This window comes from Populus euphratica, unplaced genomic scaffold, assembly GCF_000495115.2.
Source record: "Populus euphratica unplaced genomic scaffold, PopEup_1.0 scaffold189.1, whole genome shotgun sequence".
In the NCBI taxonomy this organism is placed as follows: Eukaryota; Viridiplantae; Streptophyta; class Magnoliopsida; order Malpighiales; family Salicaceae; genus Populus; species Populus euphratica.
Window position 1 is genome coordinate 254,192 of NW_011500030.1, and position 20,363 is coordinate 274,554.

The following is a 20,363-nucleotide window of genomic DNA, read 5'->3' on the forward strand; positions in this document are numbered from 1 at the left end:
AAGAGCGTTGAGATTGCTAAACTAATGGAGTTTCTTTATATATATATATATATATATATACCAGATAGAGTTTCAGATGCATATTGGCATTTGAGAAAATTTGCGAGAACAGAAAATGTTGAGAAAAACAGTACAAAGGTTGCCAGATTGGAGGTTAAAAATAAGGTAAATGGTGCTAAGCATAGTGCATCTGCTTCTTCGGTTGAGACAAAAGAGGACAGCTCAGCTTCTAGCAAAGGAGATCTATTTGAAGTAGTTTCTTTCCGACAAGAAAATTTTGTTCAGAGTCAGCGTCCATCAGAGAAGCAATATGATACAATTCTTTGGTAAGTTCCTCGTTTATTTATTTCGTGTCCTGTGAACATGTATTTATGAAGGCATGATTAAGAAAAACAGTCAAGAGAATGAGATCATTTTAATTTCACTGCTGGCCAACTTTATCTTGCACGTATCTTGACCATAGAGTTGAATAAATTACTGGGTTGTTATTGCCTCACTTATTGGGTATTTCATTTTATATAGCATTGTCCTAATTCTTTTGTTCATTTTTCAAAACATAAGGTTAAATCTTTATGTTCCATTAAATGAACTGGACTAGATGGAATAAATTCCTGTCAAATATTCTTTTGCCTTGTCCTAGATACTTAAGTCTTCTCAATCAGGCAGCACTAGCAAATCTTCTCTGTTTTATCTGTAATCTTTAGAAAAGTGGGTTCCTGTCACAGCTAGTCCAAATTAATATCCTTTCATGCAATTGTATGTGACGGATTCTGTAGTGACCATACTTGAACATTATTGTTTTTGTTAGGCCTAAACTAACATGCTAGGAGGTGCATTCACCCTCTTTAGTTAAATCTAGAGTAACATGGAAAGAAGTGTCTTAACTCCCCTTATTTTTTGTTTTACTACTTATTTTTCTAGATGCTGTATCTTGAAATTTGTTTCTTCAAAGAAGGCTTTGCTGATAGAAGACAAAATAATCAGAGGGCTTGACTTGCAGAACTATCCTCTCCATCTTTTTTTACCCTTTCTCATTGTGCATGCATGCTGAATGACCTCTTGGCATTTTGTAGATCCTCATTGCTGTACTTTATTGTGATATTGATTCTTTTTTAAGTTTTTATATGCATTATTTACATTATTGAGGGATATGGCCTTATGTGATTTATGGTGTGTTTGCAGTTTGAGTGTGACAAAATGGATTCATCTGAACTGGGGGGATGATGGATTGATTACTTTATTTTCAAAAATATGGAGGCTTCTACATCCGGTAAATGTGATATGCATTTATCTTATGCTAAATATTTTTCTTGTCATTACAAAGTTGTTCATGAAATTTGGTTATGGTTGTTTCATTAGCACACAACACACTATTTCTGATGTGTACATTGAAGGTTAGTGTCTTACCTTTGGCAGGGTGGCATTCTAGTGCTAGAACCTCAACCTTGGCAGTCATATGAGAAGAATCGTCGTGTCTCTGAGGTATTAATCGGTTTTCACCTGGCAGATTGTAGGAACTGGGTATCTTTTTCTTTTACTGAAACAACAGAATAAAAACCTTTTAGGATTGTTAGATAAACATACTGGATTTTCAATGTTGTTAAAACTCAAGATTTTTATTATTGAATTACGAACTTTTCAATGTGGTTAAGGCATTTTTCCACTTGTGCAGACAACAGCAATGAATTATCGAACTATCTTGTTTCGTCCGGAAAGTTTTAGGGAGATTCTTCTGGATAAGGTATGTTTCATGATTTGCCCTAATAACAAGGTTGATTGAACAGAGAAATGGACATTTATGGGTCTCTTCTTTATCAGTATCTGCCTCTGTTTAAGTTTTTCATGTACATGACATTCTGAATATTTGCAGATTGGATTTAGACGGGTAGAGGACATTACTGATGGCTTGTCAGGCAGCAAAGCTGGATTTGATAGACCCATTTTTGTCTACCATAAATGACTAAGTAAAGGAAGATAAACTAGCACGCATGAGTCGCCTAATTTTATGCAATGGTCTTGGTTCTTGACGGATCCAGTGTGTGGAATTTTTGCAAGTGGGGTCAGTTGATGATCTGTAACCAACAAACCTAGTCATCAGTGCATAGGTTCAAAATCATGAATCAAGTATGCGCATGTGGCTCAGCTCGGCAATGCAGCATTCCATGTGTGCAAGAGGCAGCAGGAGTAGTGTGGGGGCTTTGTGACCTGTGGGAAGCTTCCAATCCAAATGTTTACATGGTGTTTCACATTTATCTTACCTCATCTTTTCAGGGTGGGTAAGCATGAAAATTCATTATAGATGAAGGGAATTTGTCCTCCAATTTTGTATCTGCTCCGCTAGCATATATGCTGCAAATGTTACTAATGCTTCGTTATCTAGCTCTATTTCTACTTTCAAAATCTCCTTCGCATTTAGATTTTGTGAAACACAGTTTGAATTGTCTGGGCGTGTGCTAAACTGAGAGCCCAGCGAGCCTCCAATTCGTCCAACGCCCAATTGATCATCACTAGTACTTACCCGTGTTTTTGTCGCTGGTTGGTTGCATTTTCTTAACAAAAAATTTTGTACGCAAGCTTTTTTCCACATGTTTTTATAGTTTAAAAATTTGTTAGGGAAAATTAAAAATTTTACACATATAATCAGATAAATTGAGAAGTTTGTATTAATAAATAAAAATAAATGATAATTAAAAAATAAAATTAAAAAAATTAAGAGATAAAAGAAGATTAAGATATTTAATTTTGTAAGAAAAAATATTTATTTAGCTATATTTATTAAAATAAATTTTCATTCAATCAAATGATAATAGAAATAGAAAGATATATTAAATTAATTAAGTAAAATAGAAAAATAAATATTATGCTAGATGTACATATTAGAACTATCATTGAGAATAAAAAAAATAAAATTAAAAAATAAAATTCATTTATGAAAAAAATTATAAATAAATTAAAAAACCTCTTAAAATATTAATATTGAAAGATAAAATTAAAAAAAAAAAAGAACTTAAACTTACAAAAAAGGAACAAAAATGAACTTCATAAATTTCCTGAACCTAGGTTAAACTCCAAAATCCATACCTCGTTGAATTGTAGATACAAACTCATTTTAAAAAAGTTAATATAATATTAAAAAATAAAATAAAATAAAATAAATATATTTAAAAAATCCATCAAAGTATAAATTAGCAATGATGAAAAATAAGAGAAATGAAATAGTAAAAAAAATCAATTTTAAAAATAATATTAAATAAAATAAGTAGTAATTAAAATAATAAAGATTAAATTGTAGTTTTATGTGCTCTATAATTAGTAAATATGAAAAATGTACTGTTGATTTGTTTCTGTATCATATTCAATCCATGTTAATTTCTTTTTTAATCTGATAAAATCAAATTATACTTTGTAAAATTGAAAATTAATTTCATGTGGGCACATTTTTTCACTTTGCAAACACAGCACAATACTCTAATTGGAACAAGTTATAAGGTTTAAAAATAAATAAGCATAACATGAAAGGACAAAATAAATAAAAGATTCATTGACCAAAACAAATAATTGCTAAAGGATCAAAAGAGAAAAAAAATAAGGATCAATCCAGCCACTGTAGCAATTCGGATCACGAGGAACAATGAAAGAAAGAGTAAATGACTCATATGAACATAACACAAAAGTATGAAAACGGGAAAAAAGAAGAAGTTCAAGATCCTGAACTAACAACTGATCAAGGACTGAAAAGGATCATCCATGCGCACTAGAGCAGGCAGTCCATAGAGCGTATGAACAATGAAAGGATTAATAAAAACCCTTTAGTTTACTTTGGCAATGGTTAACTGTTAATCGTTGATGTAATGTTAACTTGGATGTAGCTCCGGTCCTGTCTATAATGACCCTCTTCAACCAATTTGGCTGTTGTAATCCATAAAAATTCGAGCACACAAATGATCTGGAAACAGACTGATCTTTGTCTGCTGTCTGTTAAGGCTTAGGTTTCCTTTAACTGTTCTTAGTATCTTCCGTGAGCTTGGCTTATGTTAACTTTCACGCACAAGAAGAACCAACCTAGGGATGGGTTCCAGCTGTGGAAGGGGAACAGAAAGAAACTGTCCCATTTAATCTCCATCATGGCGATTTAATTATTCCAGTTACAATGGGCGCCATTCCTCCCCCTCTCTATGTGGCCTGAACGGTCTGTAATTATTATGGCAATAATTGAAAGCCATTGTCCCACTAGTTTAAAACCCCTTAGGATGCATCTAATTTCCATTACACTCTCCACCAGACAATGCACTCAAGATATCAGAATTCCACGGTTTCAAAGCTGTTTTGTAATGTTGAGCAACAACGATATGGGATTTCCAGCGGTTCCATTACAGCCTTGTACTCTAAACCCAAGACCCACGTTGACAACTTAGGTTGCATGAAGATTGCGGCTGTACGTGGGCCTGCTGAGAAAGAGAGAGGCAGGGGTAAGAGAACCATGTCGTCTACGGTTCTGGAGATTCCGGGTGAGGAAGACTCGTCCAAGCGCTCTAGCACCTTCGAGGAAGACTTTGACTCGATGTCTGACGCAGAGTCCTCATGTCATCAGGGACTGGATGTCGTTGATACAACATTGAAGGATGAAGAATGCAATATTGATGAGTTGTTTTCCCATGAAGAAGCGAGAAAGAAGCTTAAGTTGTTGGCAGATATGGTCGGAGCTGACACGAAAGAACCTGGGTTTGTGCTGGCTAAAGTTGTGACTGTTTTGAAGAGCTTGAGGAACGGAAGCGGTCATATCCATTTACCCAGAAAATAACTGTTATATATTGGGGTGATCCATTAATCCTTGCCTGTCAACCATCTTCTCCGACCATAGTTACGAAGACGTCTGGCCTTCTCTTCTTGTGTGTTCAAACGATCAGCCCGAAATATTTCTCCACTTTCGGGTGGTGAGAGCATTTTGCTGGCGTTGGAGAATGATTCTTGGTTTGTGCTTTCAGTGTTCTAACTAGAACTGTTGATGGGCATGCTTGCATCTCTTCTATCTTATTTCCATTTTTTACAGGGATGTTTTCAATATTTTAGAATCCGTACTGAGTGTGATCAGGATTTGCCAGATCCAACCCCTCTCCTTATGAAGGAATGGCACGTATGTATCTGCTGGCGGTGCACTGTTAAATCATTCTATAATTTGTTCAATAATTTACGTTAGTGCTATTCTCGCTCTAAAATTTATTATTCAAATTCCATAATCTACTGTTATTTCTTAAGTCAAAACACCCCTAATTATGTTTTCCATAAATTATGATAATTAGATTAAAAAAAATAAAACTAGAAGTGACATTACATTTATATCTAGAAATATAGTCTTATAAGGATATTTGAATTTTATCTTTTTTTAATCATTCCCTGTTACCATTTCTAATTTCATTGAAAATGTTTTGGTTATACTACGTTTATTTTCTTGTTATATAATAAATGTGGAATGATATTTAACAATTCATGAATTGGGAATAATGCCACACTAATTTAAAAGCAGCACATCTCAACAACCCATTTAAATTGCAAAGCATCCTAGGAATTTTGCGAGGACAAAATCAACCTTTAGTTGATATTGTACATTAACATCAGGGAGCCCGTCTAGCTCAGTTGGTAGAGCGCAAGGCTCTTAACCTTGTGGTCGTGGGTTCGAGCCCCACGGTGGGCGCTTTCTCTACTATTTCATTTTTCTATTCTCTTTCTACATTTTTTATCCAGTATTTTCCTTTGTATTCGCTTTCTATATCCAAGAGTAAGCTGTTTGTCAAAAATAAATTTTAATTTATTTAAAATTATTATTTTTAATTATTTTTATAAAAAAATGGTCAACATAAAGTTTTTCAAAAAATTAAATTTTCTTTGCCTATACATTATTTTAATATGCTTTCAAATAAAAATAAAAATTTAAAAACAACCATGATCATTGGTTAAAGCAATGATTTTTTTTTAAAAGAAAAGTACATTATTACACGCATGGTTTAAAATTTAATAACCTTTTGACATCTTTTTTTTATTATTATTCACCACCCACCACAACACAAGTAATAAACTAATTCATTTTGTTTTGTCAATGGTCCTCCGGCTATCAATTTCGTATTTCATGTTTTATTTTTTAAATTTTTAGTGAATGCCGCTAGTTAACGCATGATTTCGTCAATGATTCAACGGAAACGGTAGATCCAATAAACAGGCACTCAGCACAGGTCCCAATCTAGTATATCATGGCTCCATTACTTTAGACTAACATTTATTTTTATCTGCCAAGGAATAATTTCCTCCGCCCTTAATTCAACCAAGCCTCCCATCTTTCCTGCTTCTAACGTACATTACCACGACAGACTACCGCCGAGTCCCTGAGCACCTTGGTGGAGAAGTAGCAGCACACCCAGGGAGAACACAACAAGATGACCTCCATGAATTTCGTGAAGAGCGCACGCTATACTTACCCTGTAAGGATTGTCATTTTTGGCACAGGCTTCTCTATCAGAACCCAGATAACATTCAGATCCCAGGAAAACCCTTATATGGATCTTAGCCAGCAGTCTTCATGCACTTCCTCTTACTTCCTGGCTTGAAGGGAGAGGACGGTTGAGATTTTGGAGATAATCAAGTATTTACCACCGAAGAACACTTGCCGGATTGTTTCATGGCAGCATGAGATACAAACGCAGTACAAATTCTTAGCACTAAAAAACAAAAAGAGGCCGAGTAAGCTTTGCACACACTATCTCGAAGACCTTCCAGTGGAGGATTCCCGTTTTCTCACATGGTCATATCAGTGCTTCAATTTAACGAGATCTTCAAACTGCCCCACGAGAACATTCATGGCACATTAGCGGAGTACTCTAAGTCAATGATCACAACCATATCAAATAGCATGATATGCCCCTCAAGGCATCACATAGAATTCTATAGAACTGTCCAGGCAAATGCTGAAACCCAGCACACTCATGCTTCGCAAAGTCAAAACATCTTAATTTTAGTAATATTGTATGAAGAGGCTCTTCAAGGACCAAAGATACTGCCTCAGTAGCTGAAAATGATCATGGGCGTGCCAAATCTCCCAACTGCACCAATCCCAAGCACATACAAACACATGCGGGGAACACCCATGCAAGCAATTACTCCAGTAGTGTAAATGACAAATTGAATAGACTGAGAATATACCACTATCCCATTCCCCATCCTGTATTCTGCGTCTGCGGCTTTGACTAGAAGCCGCAATTTCAAATCATATGATTACCAAAATGGCTGATTATGTTGCTGGCTCCGTTCTTAGAGCAATTACAACCAGCCCAACCTACATAATGATTCTTACATCTGATGCTCCTTGGCTTTATCACGGCAAAGGCTTATTTCTACTTTCACAAGAAAATGACCAATTTCACAATCTGCCAGTTGCATTAAAGATGCAACTTGACTGCACAAACATGCTGAAGAAACTACCAACTTGCAGAAACGTGGATCCACCTAATACACCAGCAGGAAAATGTCATTAACATCTTCCCTGGTCAGCAGTCAGGCAACCTCTTCCAACCCAAGTAATGGTAAACATCAAAGAAACATTTGTTTTATGGTCTTCAATTGCCATCCCTGCATGATAATTCTTGGTTATATTCATTCCTTTGGATGCTGTAGATGAGAGAAAAATGTACTCCAGCAAATTACCAAGTATGAACTAGTAATAGAGAGACGATTAGAACAGTTTACAGCATGAATATCAATTTGCTACAGGTTCATATAACCTTGTGGACATCAACTTAATAGAACTGAATAAACTTATGATTTTCGGTGAACCTGAGCAATCAAGGAAATTATATTTTAAGAAACAGGAAGGTTAAAATCAAGACAAGGACAGATGAGTCGCATATCAAATGCAGGCTGAAGAAAAAGACACAGGACAGAAAAAAAGAAGGCCAAAATAAGGCTGCAATGAAGAAGTGTTACAAAAAGGACAGCAAGGACCATAGTATGCTTATCTCATTTCTCTTCATCAGCACCTTCAGGAAAGGAATATATGTTAAAAGGGAGAGAGCACATTCAAGAAATAGAAATCAAACAAAAACACAATGTATAACAGATCGTTTGAAAACAACACTACTTCAAATCGTTCTGGTGACTTCATCACATTTTTAAATGCATAGAAACATGCATCTCAGTGTATAAATCCATCTTTCTTCTACAACTTGTTTATCAGCATTTAAAAATCTTCAGAGACAGTAACTTTTTTCCCATGTTTATGAAATTTCTGGCATATAAAACAAGTGGATTATCAATCCTGTTCAGCTTACACTCTTACACTTGCATGAAAAACATCTATTACATTTACCAATAACCTCATGTCAAAATGACTTCGATAATTCTCCTGTGTCAGAAAGAATCATGGGGAATTTATGTGTAACATGGTAACAATATTCATTAGAAATAAGGAATTTCCAGTGATTGAGGTGCAAAATGCTCCTGGAACTGTTTAAGGCTCCAGTGATACCATAGTAAGAGCACATCAGGAACTTGGAACTATAAATCAATCAAAACAAGGAAAATTGTCATCAGTGATCCACATGGAAAAAGGGGTTTTTTATATCCCCTGGTGGCAAAAAAATGTGATGAGGGGGGCATAAGCTTCACATTTAAATTCATTACATATATCCATAAATACAGTATTCTATTGTCATTCACGACATCTATGTACAGGACAGAAACCAGGCTTTGGATAGTCGATATTTTGTAACCAAAGTGCTTGTAGTCACCTTAAGAAAAAACAATGTGAGCAGGTTTTCTTAGAGGAACATAGTACACTGGGGCCCATAAATATGCAATCGAACTTCTTCACCAGACACAGGTGAAACAATGACTCCAAATCACCAAAGATTTTGCTGCCTCCAATAGATGTATCACAAGAATCCTCTTAACCAGATCCATTGCTAAAACATAATGAATGGTATTGCATCAACCATATTGTTAATGGAACAGTATAATTGCATTCCCAGAGGCATGTACCCAAACTTTGTGCACGACTGATGTATGGACAAGAAAAGTTACCATCTTGCTCACTTTGCAGAATGAATGCGTTGCAATGATGATATCCAGCTACTGGAAGGACCAATTTTATTGTTGTGTCCATGAGCAGGCTTAGCACTTTCAGTTGGCAGAACAGGCTTTGAGGCATGTCGTTTTGATGTCCCACCAACTTGAAATGAAGTGGATGGTATGTGTTCACTCACAATCTACAAAAGAAATCAATTTTAGAATTCATAATACTTTAAAATCAATCCATGAAAGGCAATTTTGGGGTGATTAATTCACAGTATTCTTTGGCAATTCAATAACGCAACACAGGAACAATGGGATTCAATACATTATAAGTAGCCAGAAGACTTACTTTACTGTCAGTGTGATAAAAACATCTTATTTGCTTATTTGGTTGGAAGTATAACTTACGTTCTTGTCAGCATGAATATCAGAAATCAGATTCTTTCCCATCCCTGATTTTGATTGCATGCGTATGCCAGGACCAGTTGATCGCATGATCTCAGATGAATAACAGGCATTATGACTTCCTGCAAGTTAGAACAAGTCATAGTATATCTAAATAAGAACCAAGTCATCAACAAAGATAAATGTCTATATAAACATGCAAAACATAGATTAATATTCCTAAATATACATGCACCTCTACCTAATTATTGTTCCATTCGGAAGCCAATCTCATCAACTGAGTAATTCTGTAAATAAGTTTTACAGATCATCTTTCATGCATCATAAAAACACTTGATTTAACCACATATCATTTGCTAACAAAGTGTGCTTGTTGAAAAAGGGGGTTAAAACCATGTAACTCTTTCCACAAATCAATTCCCAAATCTATGATAACAAGATTCTGACAGCCTTTGATTAAGTACATCTTATGTTTTAAGAGACATGTTGCATCGTTTGTCTTAAGGGGGGAGCATTTTTAATTTATTGCGACAACCGATCTACTCCATTCCGATTATAAGGAGATAAAGATAACAGAACGCACCACAACAAGGAGATTAAATAGACTACGGTAATGTGGTCAAGCCGATGCCAAAAAGAGTTTGGTTATCATAGGGAGATCTAGCAAGTAAAATGGTGCATAATACACAAAGGGACTTGTATGGCCATGAAGAAGATAGGAACTTCTATGTAGCATTCTCAAAATATGAATAACCATCATTGGTTATAGCAACAGCAACCCATCATTGGTTATAGCAACAGTAAAATGGTGCGTAACACACAAAGTGCATCAGCAGGATCTAACCTTGATGATTCTCCATGTCTGTCTGCACTGCATGACTGCTACATACCCCAGGATTTGGCTGTAACATGTAAGGTTTGAATTTTGTTATGAGTATGACTATCCAAATTTCAAACTATTAAAAAATGAGATTGTATACAATTGCAGCTCATGTAACTAAAAAATTGATCCTGAATATAAACCCTGTGATTACTAATGCAAACATTTTAAGCAAAGATGGTTGAGGAAATAAATAAAAATACAAGAGGCAAGGATACTAACAGATGACCGAGGTTGAGATCTATTCTTTTGTGCCTGCTGATACTTTATGATTGTCCAATCAAACACATAATCAAATTCATATCCTGTCATGAAAGGACAGGAAAATGAAGACACCAATTCAGATACATCAGATGAAGCATTTAAATGTAATTTTCATCCCTCAAGTTCAGAAGACCATAGAGAGAGTATAGCACCACCACTACCATCACCCCAACTTTTTTTCTTCTCTTATAGTTGTGGTATAAAGACTAGATCGATTTGTGATTTGATTTTTAGTTTTTTTTTTTCCTTTGCAAAGATTGTTTTCCAATGCACAGGACCACACTAATAACTATGAAAATACCTGATTAGATCTCTAAGCTCATGACTTGTTACTGCTGTTGGTTAAACATGGAGTAAAAACAAAATGGAAGACAAAGAACAGGCCCAAGAAAGTATAATAGTTTACAAGAATCAGTTTAGACCACTTTGTGGTTTCATTATAAAAGCCTGTGATTGCAGCCACAAGGAAAGATATCCAGGCAAGAATCCCTTTTTGTGTTACTAATATATTGCAATACCAACATTTTCTTTGTCAATACCTTCATGGGAAAATAGATCACGAAACAAGCGTTTCAAGAATCCATAATCAGGCCGTTGATCAAATGTCAGCGAATGGCAATAATGCATATATGAAGCAAGCTCCACAGGATGGGATTTGCACAGAACCTGAGAATTAAGAAATGTATGTTAAAATTATATTGACGCAAGCTAAAGTATTCAGAATAATTAAATGGAGTTGATTACTTTTATTCACATAGGAGTTGATAACTTCAATAGTAGACACACACCTCAATAGGAGTTGATAACTTCTTTTCACATATTTTGTCGTATTTCTGCTTCTTTGTGGCAGCTTTTAAACCCTGCCATGGAAGACTAAAACCACAGGCACAACTGAGTCATTTTAATTTTTCAAAAATCCAAGACTCCAGATCATCATAAGCTACTGGAAATGTGATAACTTGATAATCCCAATACCTCAACAAAACACAAAACAAAGCCAAAACTTCAGGCCTAGGAGTACATAACTTTAACTGCAAGAGAAAAAAAAGTCCGCCAAAAAGAGAAGCCAATGAAATTACCTCCCTCTCAGAAAATATAACAGCACGTAGCCAAGTGACTCTAAATCATCCTGCCGACTTTGTTCTGCCACAAAAACACAGAATGAAGTGGGATCAGGACCGATGCTAATGAAAAGGTCAAAAAACTAAACTTTTTATTCATACACGCAGGTTTATATACATGATAATATCTCCTTGCTTACCAATTCCAAGATGAGTATTGCAACTGGCATATCGTGCAGTTCCTGTTAAGTTTTTGTTCTCCCTGCACAGCAAAACAATTAGGAGGTCAAAAATGATGAGGAAATAATCGCTTCTGAATCAAAATTTGCTTCCTGACACATTTATTTTGCTTTCCCCATCAAATTCTCACTAAAGATAGATTACCTGTAAGGAATATGACGATTGGTTGATGCATCTCGATATCTTTTTGCAAGCCCAAAATCAATTATGTAAACCTGATGTAAACAAAAGGAGCACGAGCGTGTCAACACATGGTAACCAAGTCTATCAACCAAAAAGAATGAAAGAAAATACAGGCAAAATCATCACCTGATTTGCCTTTCGACCAAGACCCATGAGAAAGTTATCAGGTTTTATATCTCTGTGCAGAAATCCTTTAGAGTGCACATATTCTATCCTGGTAATCTGCCCAAAATAATAATAATAATAATAATAATAAGAACAAACCATGATAAGACTAAAAATGGTACAAATTTGAGTGCCTATAAGCTGCCTACCATTTGATCAGCCAACATTAACACAGTCTTGAGTGAGAACTTCCTCCCACAATACACAAACAGGTCCTCCAGACTCGGTCCTAACAAATCTAGCACAAGTACATTGTCCTCCCCGTCTGCTCCTGACCATTTGATACTAGGAATACCGCCTTCATCAAAACAAATCAAAACTCAATTATAGACATCATCAACCTCACTTATACTACTGATTACATCATTCATGTTATACATACTTCCTCCTTGAAGAATATTATATAACTTCGCCTCGTAAAGCAACTGTGGATGCTTTGTTTTACTGTTCTCCTGCATATCATCAAATTAAATTAAATAGCTAGACAACAGTAGATAAAAACAAAACAAAACACAAAAAACTAAGTCATGCTCAAAAATTAAGAAAACATACTATCTTAATAGCAACGATCTCAAACGTATCGATATGAGTAGCTGCAACAACACACACGCAAGAAAAACGATAAAAAAATTATCAAAAAAAATTAGCTTAATATGCATGCAAAATAATAATACTAGTAGCAATTTACCTAGATATATTTCACCGAAGGATCCACTACCGATCTTGCGGCCAAGCTTGTACTTTCCACCGATGATCCGTTCCATATCAGAGCGCAAAAAAAGGATAAATTAAATGTAATTTTTTTTTATGGATCTAAAACTCAAAATTGAAGAGTTGTGGTAAACGGAAAGCAGGGGAGAAAAGCAAAGCAGAGAGGGAGAGAGAGAGATGGTGGATGTGGTGGGAGGTGGCTTTGCCTAGAGCTTTCGTCGCTTTTTCAGATTTGTCGAGGAAGGATACGAAAATAAATAAAAGAGAGTAAATATCGAGGGTAGTTTTGGCATTTTGATTTGTTGACTACTGACTTCAACTATTTCGTCAAAAGCCATTTTGGCACCTGTAATTTGATTTGAGGCCGGCGGCAGTTTCATTTATTTTTCAATTAATTCCCGCAAATTTTATTCCTAATTCATTAGTTTAAAAACTGGCAGCGGCGCTAGGGTTCTATCCGCTGATTTGTTCCTACCTTAATATTGAAGATGGAAAGTAGATTCGTGTCGTGCGTGAAAGTTTAAGGGTGAGGCGGAGGGACGTGATTGGCTGGCAGAGAGCGTGTGAGAGAATGATGTAATGGTGCTAGTTGCGCTGGCAGGACCACGGTTGCCTTGGACTGATAGGAGAGCGTGTGGGAATGATATGGGCGCGGGTGCTCTCATCGTGTGCCGATGAGTTTTTGCTCGGCCGTGTGGCCCCTGATCCATGGTGATGAACAGCAGAACGTGTTTTCATGCCGGTATCCTCCCAAAGAACAAAACAACAATCACATTAACTTTTGTGCGATTGTGGGTTAAATGCTGAAATATAATAAATAAAACAAATAATTTCCCAAACAATTCACTATTCTCTATAATAATAAAATAATATATGTAACCTTTTAAGAAAAAAAGTATTTATCTTGAAATGATCAATATTTTTATCTTTTTACGTAATATATATTAGTAGAGATATTTTTGCATTTTTAGTATTCTAATGAATGATAAATTGATCATTATGCCCCCTCAAAACTAAAAAACCCACATTGTAGGGCAAGGGTTTTTAAGATCTTTTATTTTTATAAACTGAATGAAATTATAAATATGCTTTTAGTACCAGAAAATAGTTTTGAAATCAGGGGGTAGGGGTCTTTTTGTCTCTATTGTAATGTTAATGGTTGATTTTATTAAGGGTAATAATATTAATTATCATTTAAATTATATTTTTAATTTAAAAATTTATTAACACATGTTATTATGGAAGTCACTACATATTTTGGGCATCACATGTGGCGATCCCTGTGTTTCAAAATATGTTTCTATTATCTCATTTTATTCTTTTTTTATTTCTTTTTTCTTCATGAGTGGCATGTGCCCTCTTATGGTGGCTAGTTTATCATTGATTACTTTTTTCCGATTACTTTTTTCTCTTACCCCAATAAATGTACTTTGATCCTCATTGTTATTGGTATTTTATATTCAATTTCATGTAGTTTTGATTTTTTTTATTTTTTTAAAGTTTTATTTATTTTCAATTTAAATCTATAACTTTAATTTATATATATTAAAATATATATATTTTAAAAGACCTGGGGAAAATACTATTGTACCACTATTCAATAAAAGACAAATTATAGTAGATTGCCATAATGATTTGCTTTTTTTGTATGGTCTCTCTCTTTTTTTCCAATTGCATCTTTATATGTCTAAATTGATACCTAATTAAAACATATTTATTAAGAGGGTATTTAGAAGTATAGTAGCGATTGCTTTTCATTTTAAAACATATTAAAATAATTTTTTTATTTTTAAAAAATTATTTTTAACATCAGCATATTAAAATAATATGAAAATATCAAAAATATATTAATTTAAAAAATAAAATAAAAATTAAATTTTTTCAAAAGTATTTTCCAACTATAATGCCAAACATTACCTAAAAAAAGGTAAGATTCAAAAATAAGAGACTACACTGAAAAACACATCAAAAGAAGATGGTTTTTCTAAACTCAAGGCTAAACATATAATTTAGTCTTCTAACTTTTTAAATTGTAAACTTTTAGTTCCTAATAATTTATGAAATTTAATTTTGGTTCGAACTTTTTTTTTCTTCCTTATTTCCTAGTCCCTAATGTGAGAGAGGGAAAGGAAAGCGGCTGAATTCTGGTAATAAAGAGAGAATGTCCAAGTTAAGATTGATTTTAACCATGAAAATGAGTGATTTCGGTGTCAACTGGTTTTCTTTTTTATGATAAAATTTTATTCAAGGTGTTTCCCCCCTTAAACTTGCTTAAAATGATATATCTAAATCTAAAAAGAATTTTAATTTTGTTTGTTAAAAGCTATAATTATGTTTTCCAAGGTGTTTATAATATTTTTTGGTTGTTAAAATATGGTTGCCAATAGGTTTTTCTTGGTTTAAAATCGACTTGCATGATTTTCTATCAACCTCTTTAGCCAGGGCAGGAGATGTGTTGTTTACCTTGGTGAGGCAAGCAACATGTTGATTTTTTTTTTAGTAAATTAAAGGGTAGACAACTTGTTATTCTCCCCTTAAAAAATGAAGAAGTAAGGTTTAGATGCGAGCATTACTCTAGGCCAGCACACTTTAACCCTCCTAGTCCAAGAGACTAAATATTTTTTTCTTTTTTTTAATTATTATCTATTACAGCTGATTTTTTCATGTTTTTTTTAATTTTATCACTTAATATATGGTTGATTATTAATTAGGCAACATAATTTGTTTTGATTTGATTTTAATTTCCAATCACCTTGATATTTAGTATGCTCTTCATTTTATAAGTATCTATTTTAGATTAAAAAACATGTTGAACCCAATTGAATCCGAAATCCAAGTTACGAGTTTTATTGGTTAGCTTCGACTAGGTAGGAACCGGGCTTTATTATTATTTTTATTGCATATATAGTTTTTGATTTATTTAATTAGATGTATATATAAACTTCTCAAATTCAACCTATGATTTTTTTATGTACAAAAACACAATGTAAAAGTTTGCATATATATATTTTTTAAAGAAAAAAGAATATTCAACCCATGGCGAAGCACAAGTTAAATAGCTAATAACAACTATAAGGGAAGTTGATTTGCTTGTATCAATAAACTCAGTTTATTATTTACTATAATAGTAAAGTGACATTTATAGCCTTAAAAAAAATTATTTTCACCAGAATCAGGGGTATTTTTATCTTTTCACATCATGCATTAATCGATATAGATTTGTTTATGATATTTTTATCTTTTCAATATTCTAATAAAATAGTAAATTGACCACACTACCCTCAGGAATAAAAAAACTAACATTGTTAAGCAAGGGTGTTTAAGACCTTTTATTTTTTATACACTATTAAATTGTAAATTTGCCCTTGGCGCTTAAAAAAATAGTTGTGGAATTAGGGGTATTAGGGTCCTTTTATCTTGATTTTACTATTAATTGTTGATTTTATCAAGGTAATAATGTAAATTAGCATTTAGATTATGTTTATAAATTTGAAAATATATTGACGCTTTATGTCATGTGGGAGCTTCTATGAATTTTAGGTGGCATATATAACTGCTCTTGGTAGTTGAAAATATACACTTTCCATCTCATTTTATTCCTTTTCGTCTCCTCTTATTTTATGAGTAATGTGTGTGATCATAAGGTGAATGATTTATCATCGGTTATCTTTTTCCCCTTTTGATCTTGTCTCTCTTGCTTTGAGAAATGCACTTCGATTCTCATTATTATTGGTGCTTTATATTCAATCATTTTGGTTTTGGTTTTTTATTTTTATTTTTGTTAAAATTTTATTATTTTCAATTTAATCTTTCTAATTCTAATTTGTATATATTAAGAAATACTCTAAAAGACGTGAGGAAAATATCATTCGTTACGCTATTTTCAACCAAAGACAAATCACTGTAAATTGCCATAATCATTTGTTTTTTTTATTTAGTCCTTTTTTTATATAATTACATCCTTTATAAGCTCAAATTAATGAATTCATATTTATTAAGGAAGAACGAGATTCAAAGATAAGGTAGCAGACTAAGAAAACATAAAAAAGAGATGGTTTTTCTAAACTTAGAGTAAAAGATACACTTTGATCCTTTAACTTTTTAAATTATAAACTTTCAATCCCTAACAATTTATAAAATTTAATTTTGATTCCAAACCTCAAATCCTTATTTTTTCATCCCAAACCTCAAAAAGTATTTATTTTTATTTTTTGATATGCTAAACTATGCAATATTTTTTTATATTCTTTTTTTATTAAAAATGCAAACATTATTTTGTTTTTGCAAACTTGACCACAGCACATGGTAATCTGCATTAATACAACCCCTTGAAAAGCATGATTCTACTACCAAAGGAGTGAACATAATCCAAAAAAAAATCAAGGAACACAAGGCATCAAAGCATCTGAGAAACAAAGAAACCCAACATTGGCTTGCCACGTGTACTTGTTTGGTATTGTGGCTGTAGTTACTTTTAAAATAAATTATAGTTTGTAAATGTTTGGTTAAGAAAAAAAATAATTTACTGTGTATGCGTCCCATAGTAAATTACGTATGAAACGCAGGGAGAAATAAAGCAGTAAATTGTTGCTTTCTTACACGGATAAAAAGTGAAACCATGCCTGCACTGTTCAGTGAACAGTGGAGTATGCCTGCACTGTTCACTGAATGGTGGAGGTTGCAACAGTGGAGCATCCATTGTTTCGGCTGGACCGGATCCAGCCAAACGCGCAAAATACATTAAACCGGGTTTGACCTAGTAAAATAATTTTTTTATTTTTTAATTGTGTTTTATTCATTTGATGACATAGTATTTGCATAATTTAATCGTAATTATAATTTTGTTCCTGATTATATTTTACAAGTTATGTTGTTGAGCGTTTAAGAAACCAAAAAAATTATCGAATATATTTCAGACGTGATGAAATTACAGATAGTTGAATGAAATAATAAAAAATATTTTATATAAAGTATTATTTATTCCATGATGTAATAACAATAGTTAAACATATAATATTTAAATTAAAACCCATCAACATATATATATATATATATATATATATATTATTTTGTAACCTTAATTTCAAAAGCATTCTTAACTAAACACATTAAACTACTTTTTATTTAATTTTATTTTTAATTATAGTTTTAACCAAACATATATTTTTCCAACCTAATTTCAACTAAAAGTATTTTTTACAAAATAATTTTTTTCAAATCACAACAACAACCGTGATACCAAACACACTTGTCACCTGCTGTCCCGAAAACCAAATGAACAAATGTTAATAGAAACAAGAACCTGACTTGGCTTATTTTCACAGCGACATCTCAGTTTGTATGCTAAAAAATTATTATTTTTTATTTTTAAATTATTTTGATGTGATAATATTATAAATGATTTTTTAAAAATAAAAAAAATATTATTTTAATATATTTTTTAATAAAAAACAACAAATACTATATTTTCGAACACCATTGAACAAGACACGACAGCCACTAGGTTTTTTTTTTTTTAATGGATAATCATCAATCGAAGGAAGCATGTATTCATAACATATGGTTGCTTGGATTTGTCTCAGGGATGCTATCCCGTGATTATCGAAAACATGTATTTGTTAAATAACCAAGAAAAAACATGCACATGATAAACACAAAAATGGAAAGATGACTAGCACAAATCATTTTATCACAGATAAACACATTAAAACACTTCTATGTATGCCAAACACATTTAAATATTATTCTAGTTTGACAGTCAAATAATGACTTCCAAACGAAGTTTAAATTATCTTCAGAGTTATTTATCTTAAAGACAGTGTATGTGGACATCATATCTTTTATGATAATCTTTTATTTATTTATTGATTTTTGTATATGATCTTTTAAATTTCTAGAGCATCTTTTTAATTTGTTTTTCTTTTATATGTGTGATAGGTCATGGTTTCTATAAACCAACCTCATTTTAAAGGCTATTACATGAAATCACAATCTAAAATGAGGTTATGTCTTTTTTTATGCCTAATCCTAGATTGAGCTATGACTTTCCCACACCCAACGACAAGTTAAATCAGGACACATCTGCGCACAAGGGCGGAGCCGAGAATTTTTCCTATTCTGGGCTATTAAATAAATATATAATTTTTTTAAGATTAATTATTAACTAATGTATATGAATATTTGAAGTTAACAGTAAAGTTTTAATTCAAACACACTACTCAAAATATTAAAAAATAAATTTAAAGGTATATAAAATTAAAGTAAAAGTAAAAATAAACCCATTTTGAAGTTATATCCTTCTATATTTTATGGAAAATAATTCATTCATAATCGAATCTGAATCGATATTGTAACAACCCCTCAACCGGGATAAAATAACAATCTAATGTTAACTAGAAAACAAAGTAATTAAATTATTTCCCTATCTCAATTCCTCCTTCCTTAACTTAATTCTTTCTTAGATTAGTGTTTTATACGTTGGACTTTGTAAGTCTACAAGGTTATTCTCTTACTTTTCTTATTTGTTTTCTTGAATTTTTTTATATTTTCCCTTTACTTTTCTCTCTGTCTCCCTCACCTTTTCTTTTCTTTCTTTTTTTATTCTGCTTCTGCCTAGTCAGTAACATATAAAAGAAAGGAAGAGCTGATTTTTTTTATTTTTTAATAGCAAATAACTATTTTACCCTTAATGAGTTGTTTTGTTTTTATTTGACGGTTTTTTTTGTTAGCATTACCAAACTCCGTTTATCCTAAAACTTTAATGATATTTTATTCAATATATTTTTAAGATCCCTTGCAAAATTTAGCTTAATCTGATGATCAGATTGAAAATTATATTCAATAATATAAAATTGGTTAAATTATAATTTTTCATCAAATTTCTAAATTTCTTAAAATTTTTTGAAATTTAACCAAAGCTAAAACATCATATTAGAAGGCTATACATAAATTTTTAGAATTTTAACTCAATTGAGAATTACGATTTATATATATATATATATATATATATAGTCAAGATTTTATCAATATTTTTTAACTAGTTATATATATATATATAAAACTAGTTAAAAAATATTGATAAAATCTTGACTTAGGCTAGAGCCCACCCAAGCCCTTAGCATGTCTCTGTCCTTATTTGCATATAACCCTATGATGGGCTAGAAATGCATCCGCGCCCTGCCCTGTGCTGGGCAAGGGACATGTCCCACCGAGCTCCATATTGAGTCATGGCATGCCCGCACCCAACTGCAAGTTGGGTAAGGGCACATTCGCGCCTAACCCCACAATGGGCTAGTAATGCGTCCGTGCCCAGGCCTACAAGGGGTCAATAACACAATCGCGCGTAACTTCATGCTGGACTATGACGTGTTTGTCCCTGACTATTTTTTAGTATAGTC

The 20,363-nt window shown here is 32.8% G+C and overlaps 2 protein-coding genes, 1 long non-coding RNA gene and 1 other non-coding gene across 8 annotated transcripts in view; 3 read left to right on the forward strand and 1 right to left on the reverse strand.

The window, feature by feature from the left end:
* Positions 1-2,402, forward strand: part of LOC105142427 (S-adenosyl-L-methionine-dependent methyltransferases superfamily protein) — a 3,889-nt gene extending 1,487 nt beyond the window's left edge. The window contains exons 5-9 of the mRNA XM_011050055.1: positions 65-326; positions 1,183-1,270; positions 1,417-1,482; positions 1,673-1,741; positions 1,871-2,402. Coding sequence (XP_011048357.1) covers positions 65-326; positions 1,183-1,270; positions 1,417-1,482; positions 1,673-1,741; positions 1,871-1,960 — 575 coding nt within the window. The 3' untranslated portion in view covers positions 1,961-2,402. The remainder of the gene's footprint in view (positions 1-64; positions 327-1,182; positions 1,271-1,416; positions 1,483-1,672; positions 1,742-1,870) is intronic.
* A 3,217-nt stretch (positions 2,403-5,619) lies between these two features.
* TRNAK-CUU (transfer RNA lysine (anticodon CUU)) lies at positions 5,620-5,692 on the forward strand. The gene has a single exon. It is a non-coding gene; the product is annotated as a tRNA-Lys (tRNA).
* Positions 5,693-6,184: 492 nt separating this feature from the next.
* CKL4 (casein kinase I-like 4) lies at positions 6,185-13,338 on the reverse strand. Of its 5 annotated transcripts, none has more exons than XR_845557.1 (16): positions 12,944-13,338; positions 12,808-12,848; positions 12,638-12,707; positions 12,405-12,553; positions 12,217-12,312; positions 12,052-12,122; positions 11,868-11,929; positions 11,686-11,749; positions 11,395-11,479; positions 11,146-11,272; positions 10,565-10,647; positions 10,307-10,364; positions 9,466-9,584; positions 9,067-9,251; positions 7,693-8,024; positions 6,185-7,617 (listed from the first exon to the last, which is right to left on the reverse strand). XR_845557.1 is itself a non-coding variant. In XM_011050059.1 (16 exons), the coding sequence occupies exons 1-14, from the start codon at positions 13,017-13,019 to the stop codon at positions 9,075-9,077; spliced, it is 1,278 nt and encodes a 425-aa protein (XP_011048361.1). In that variant the 5' UTR covers positions 13,020-13,338; the 3' UTR covers positions 6,185-7,617; positions 7,990-8,024; positions 9,067-9,074. The 5 variants fall into 5 exon arrangements, 4 of the variants coding, with proteins under 4 accessions (XP_011048361.1, XP_011048360.1, XP_011048359.1 ...); XM_011050059.1 differs by having other exon boundaries at positions 7,990-8,024; XM_011050058.1 differs by lacking the exon at positions 7,693-8,024.
* Positions 9,616-10,973, forward strand: LOC105142428 (uncharacterized). The gene is made up of 2 exons (XR_845556.1): positions 9,616-10,366; positions 10,567-10,973. It is a non-coding gene; the product is annotated as an uncharacterized LOC105142428 (long non-coding RNA).
* Positions 13,339-20,363: the final 7,025 nt, after the last annotated feature.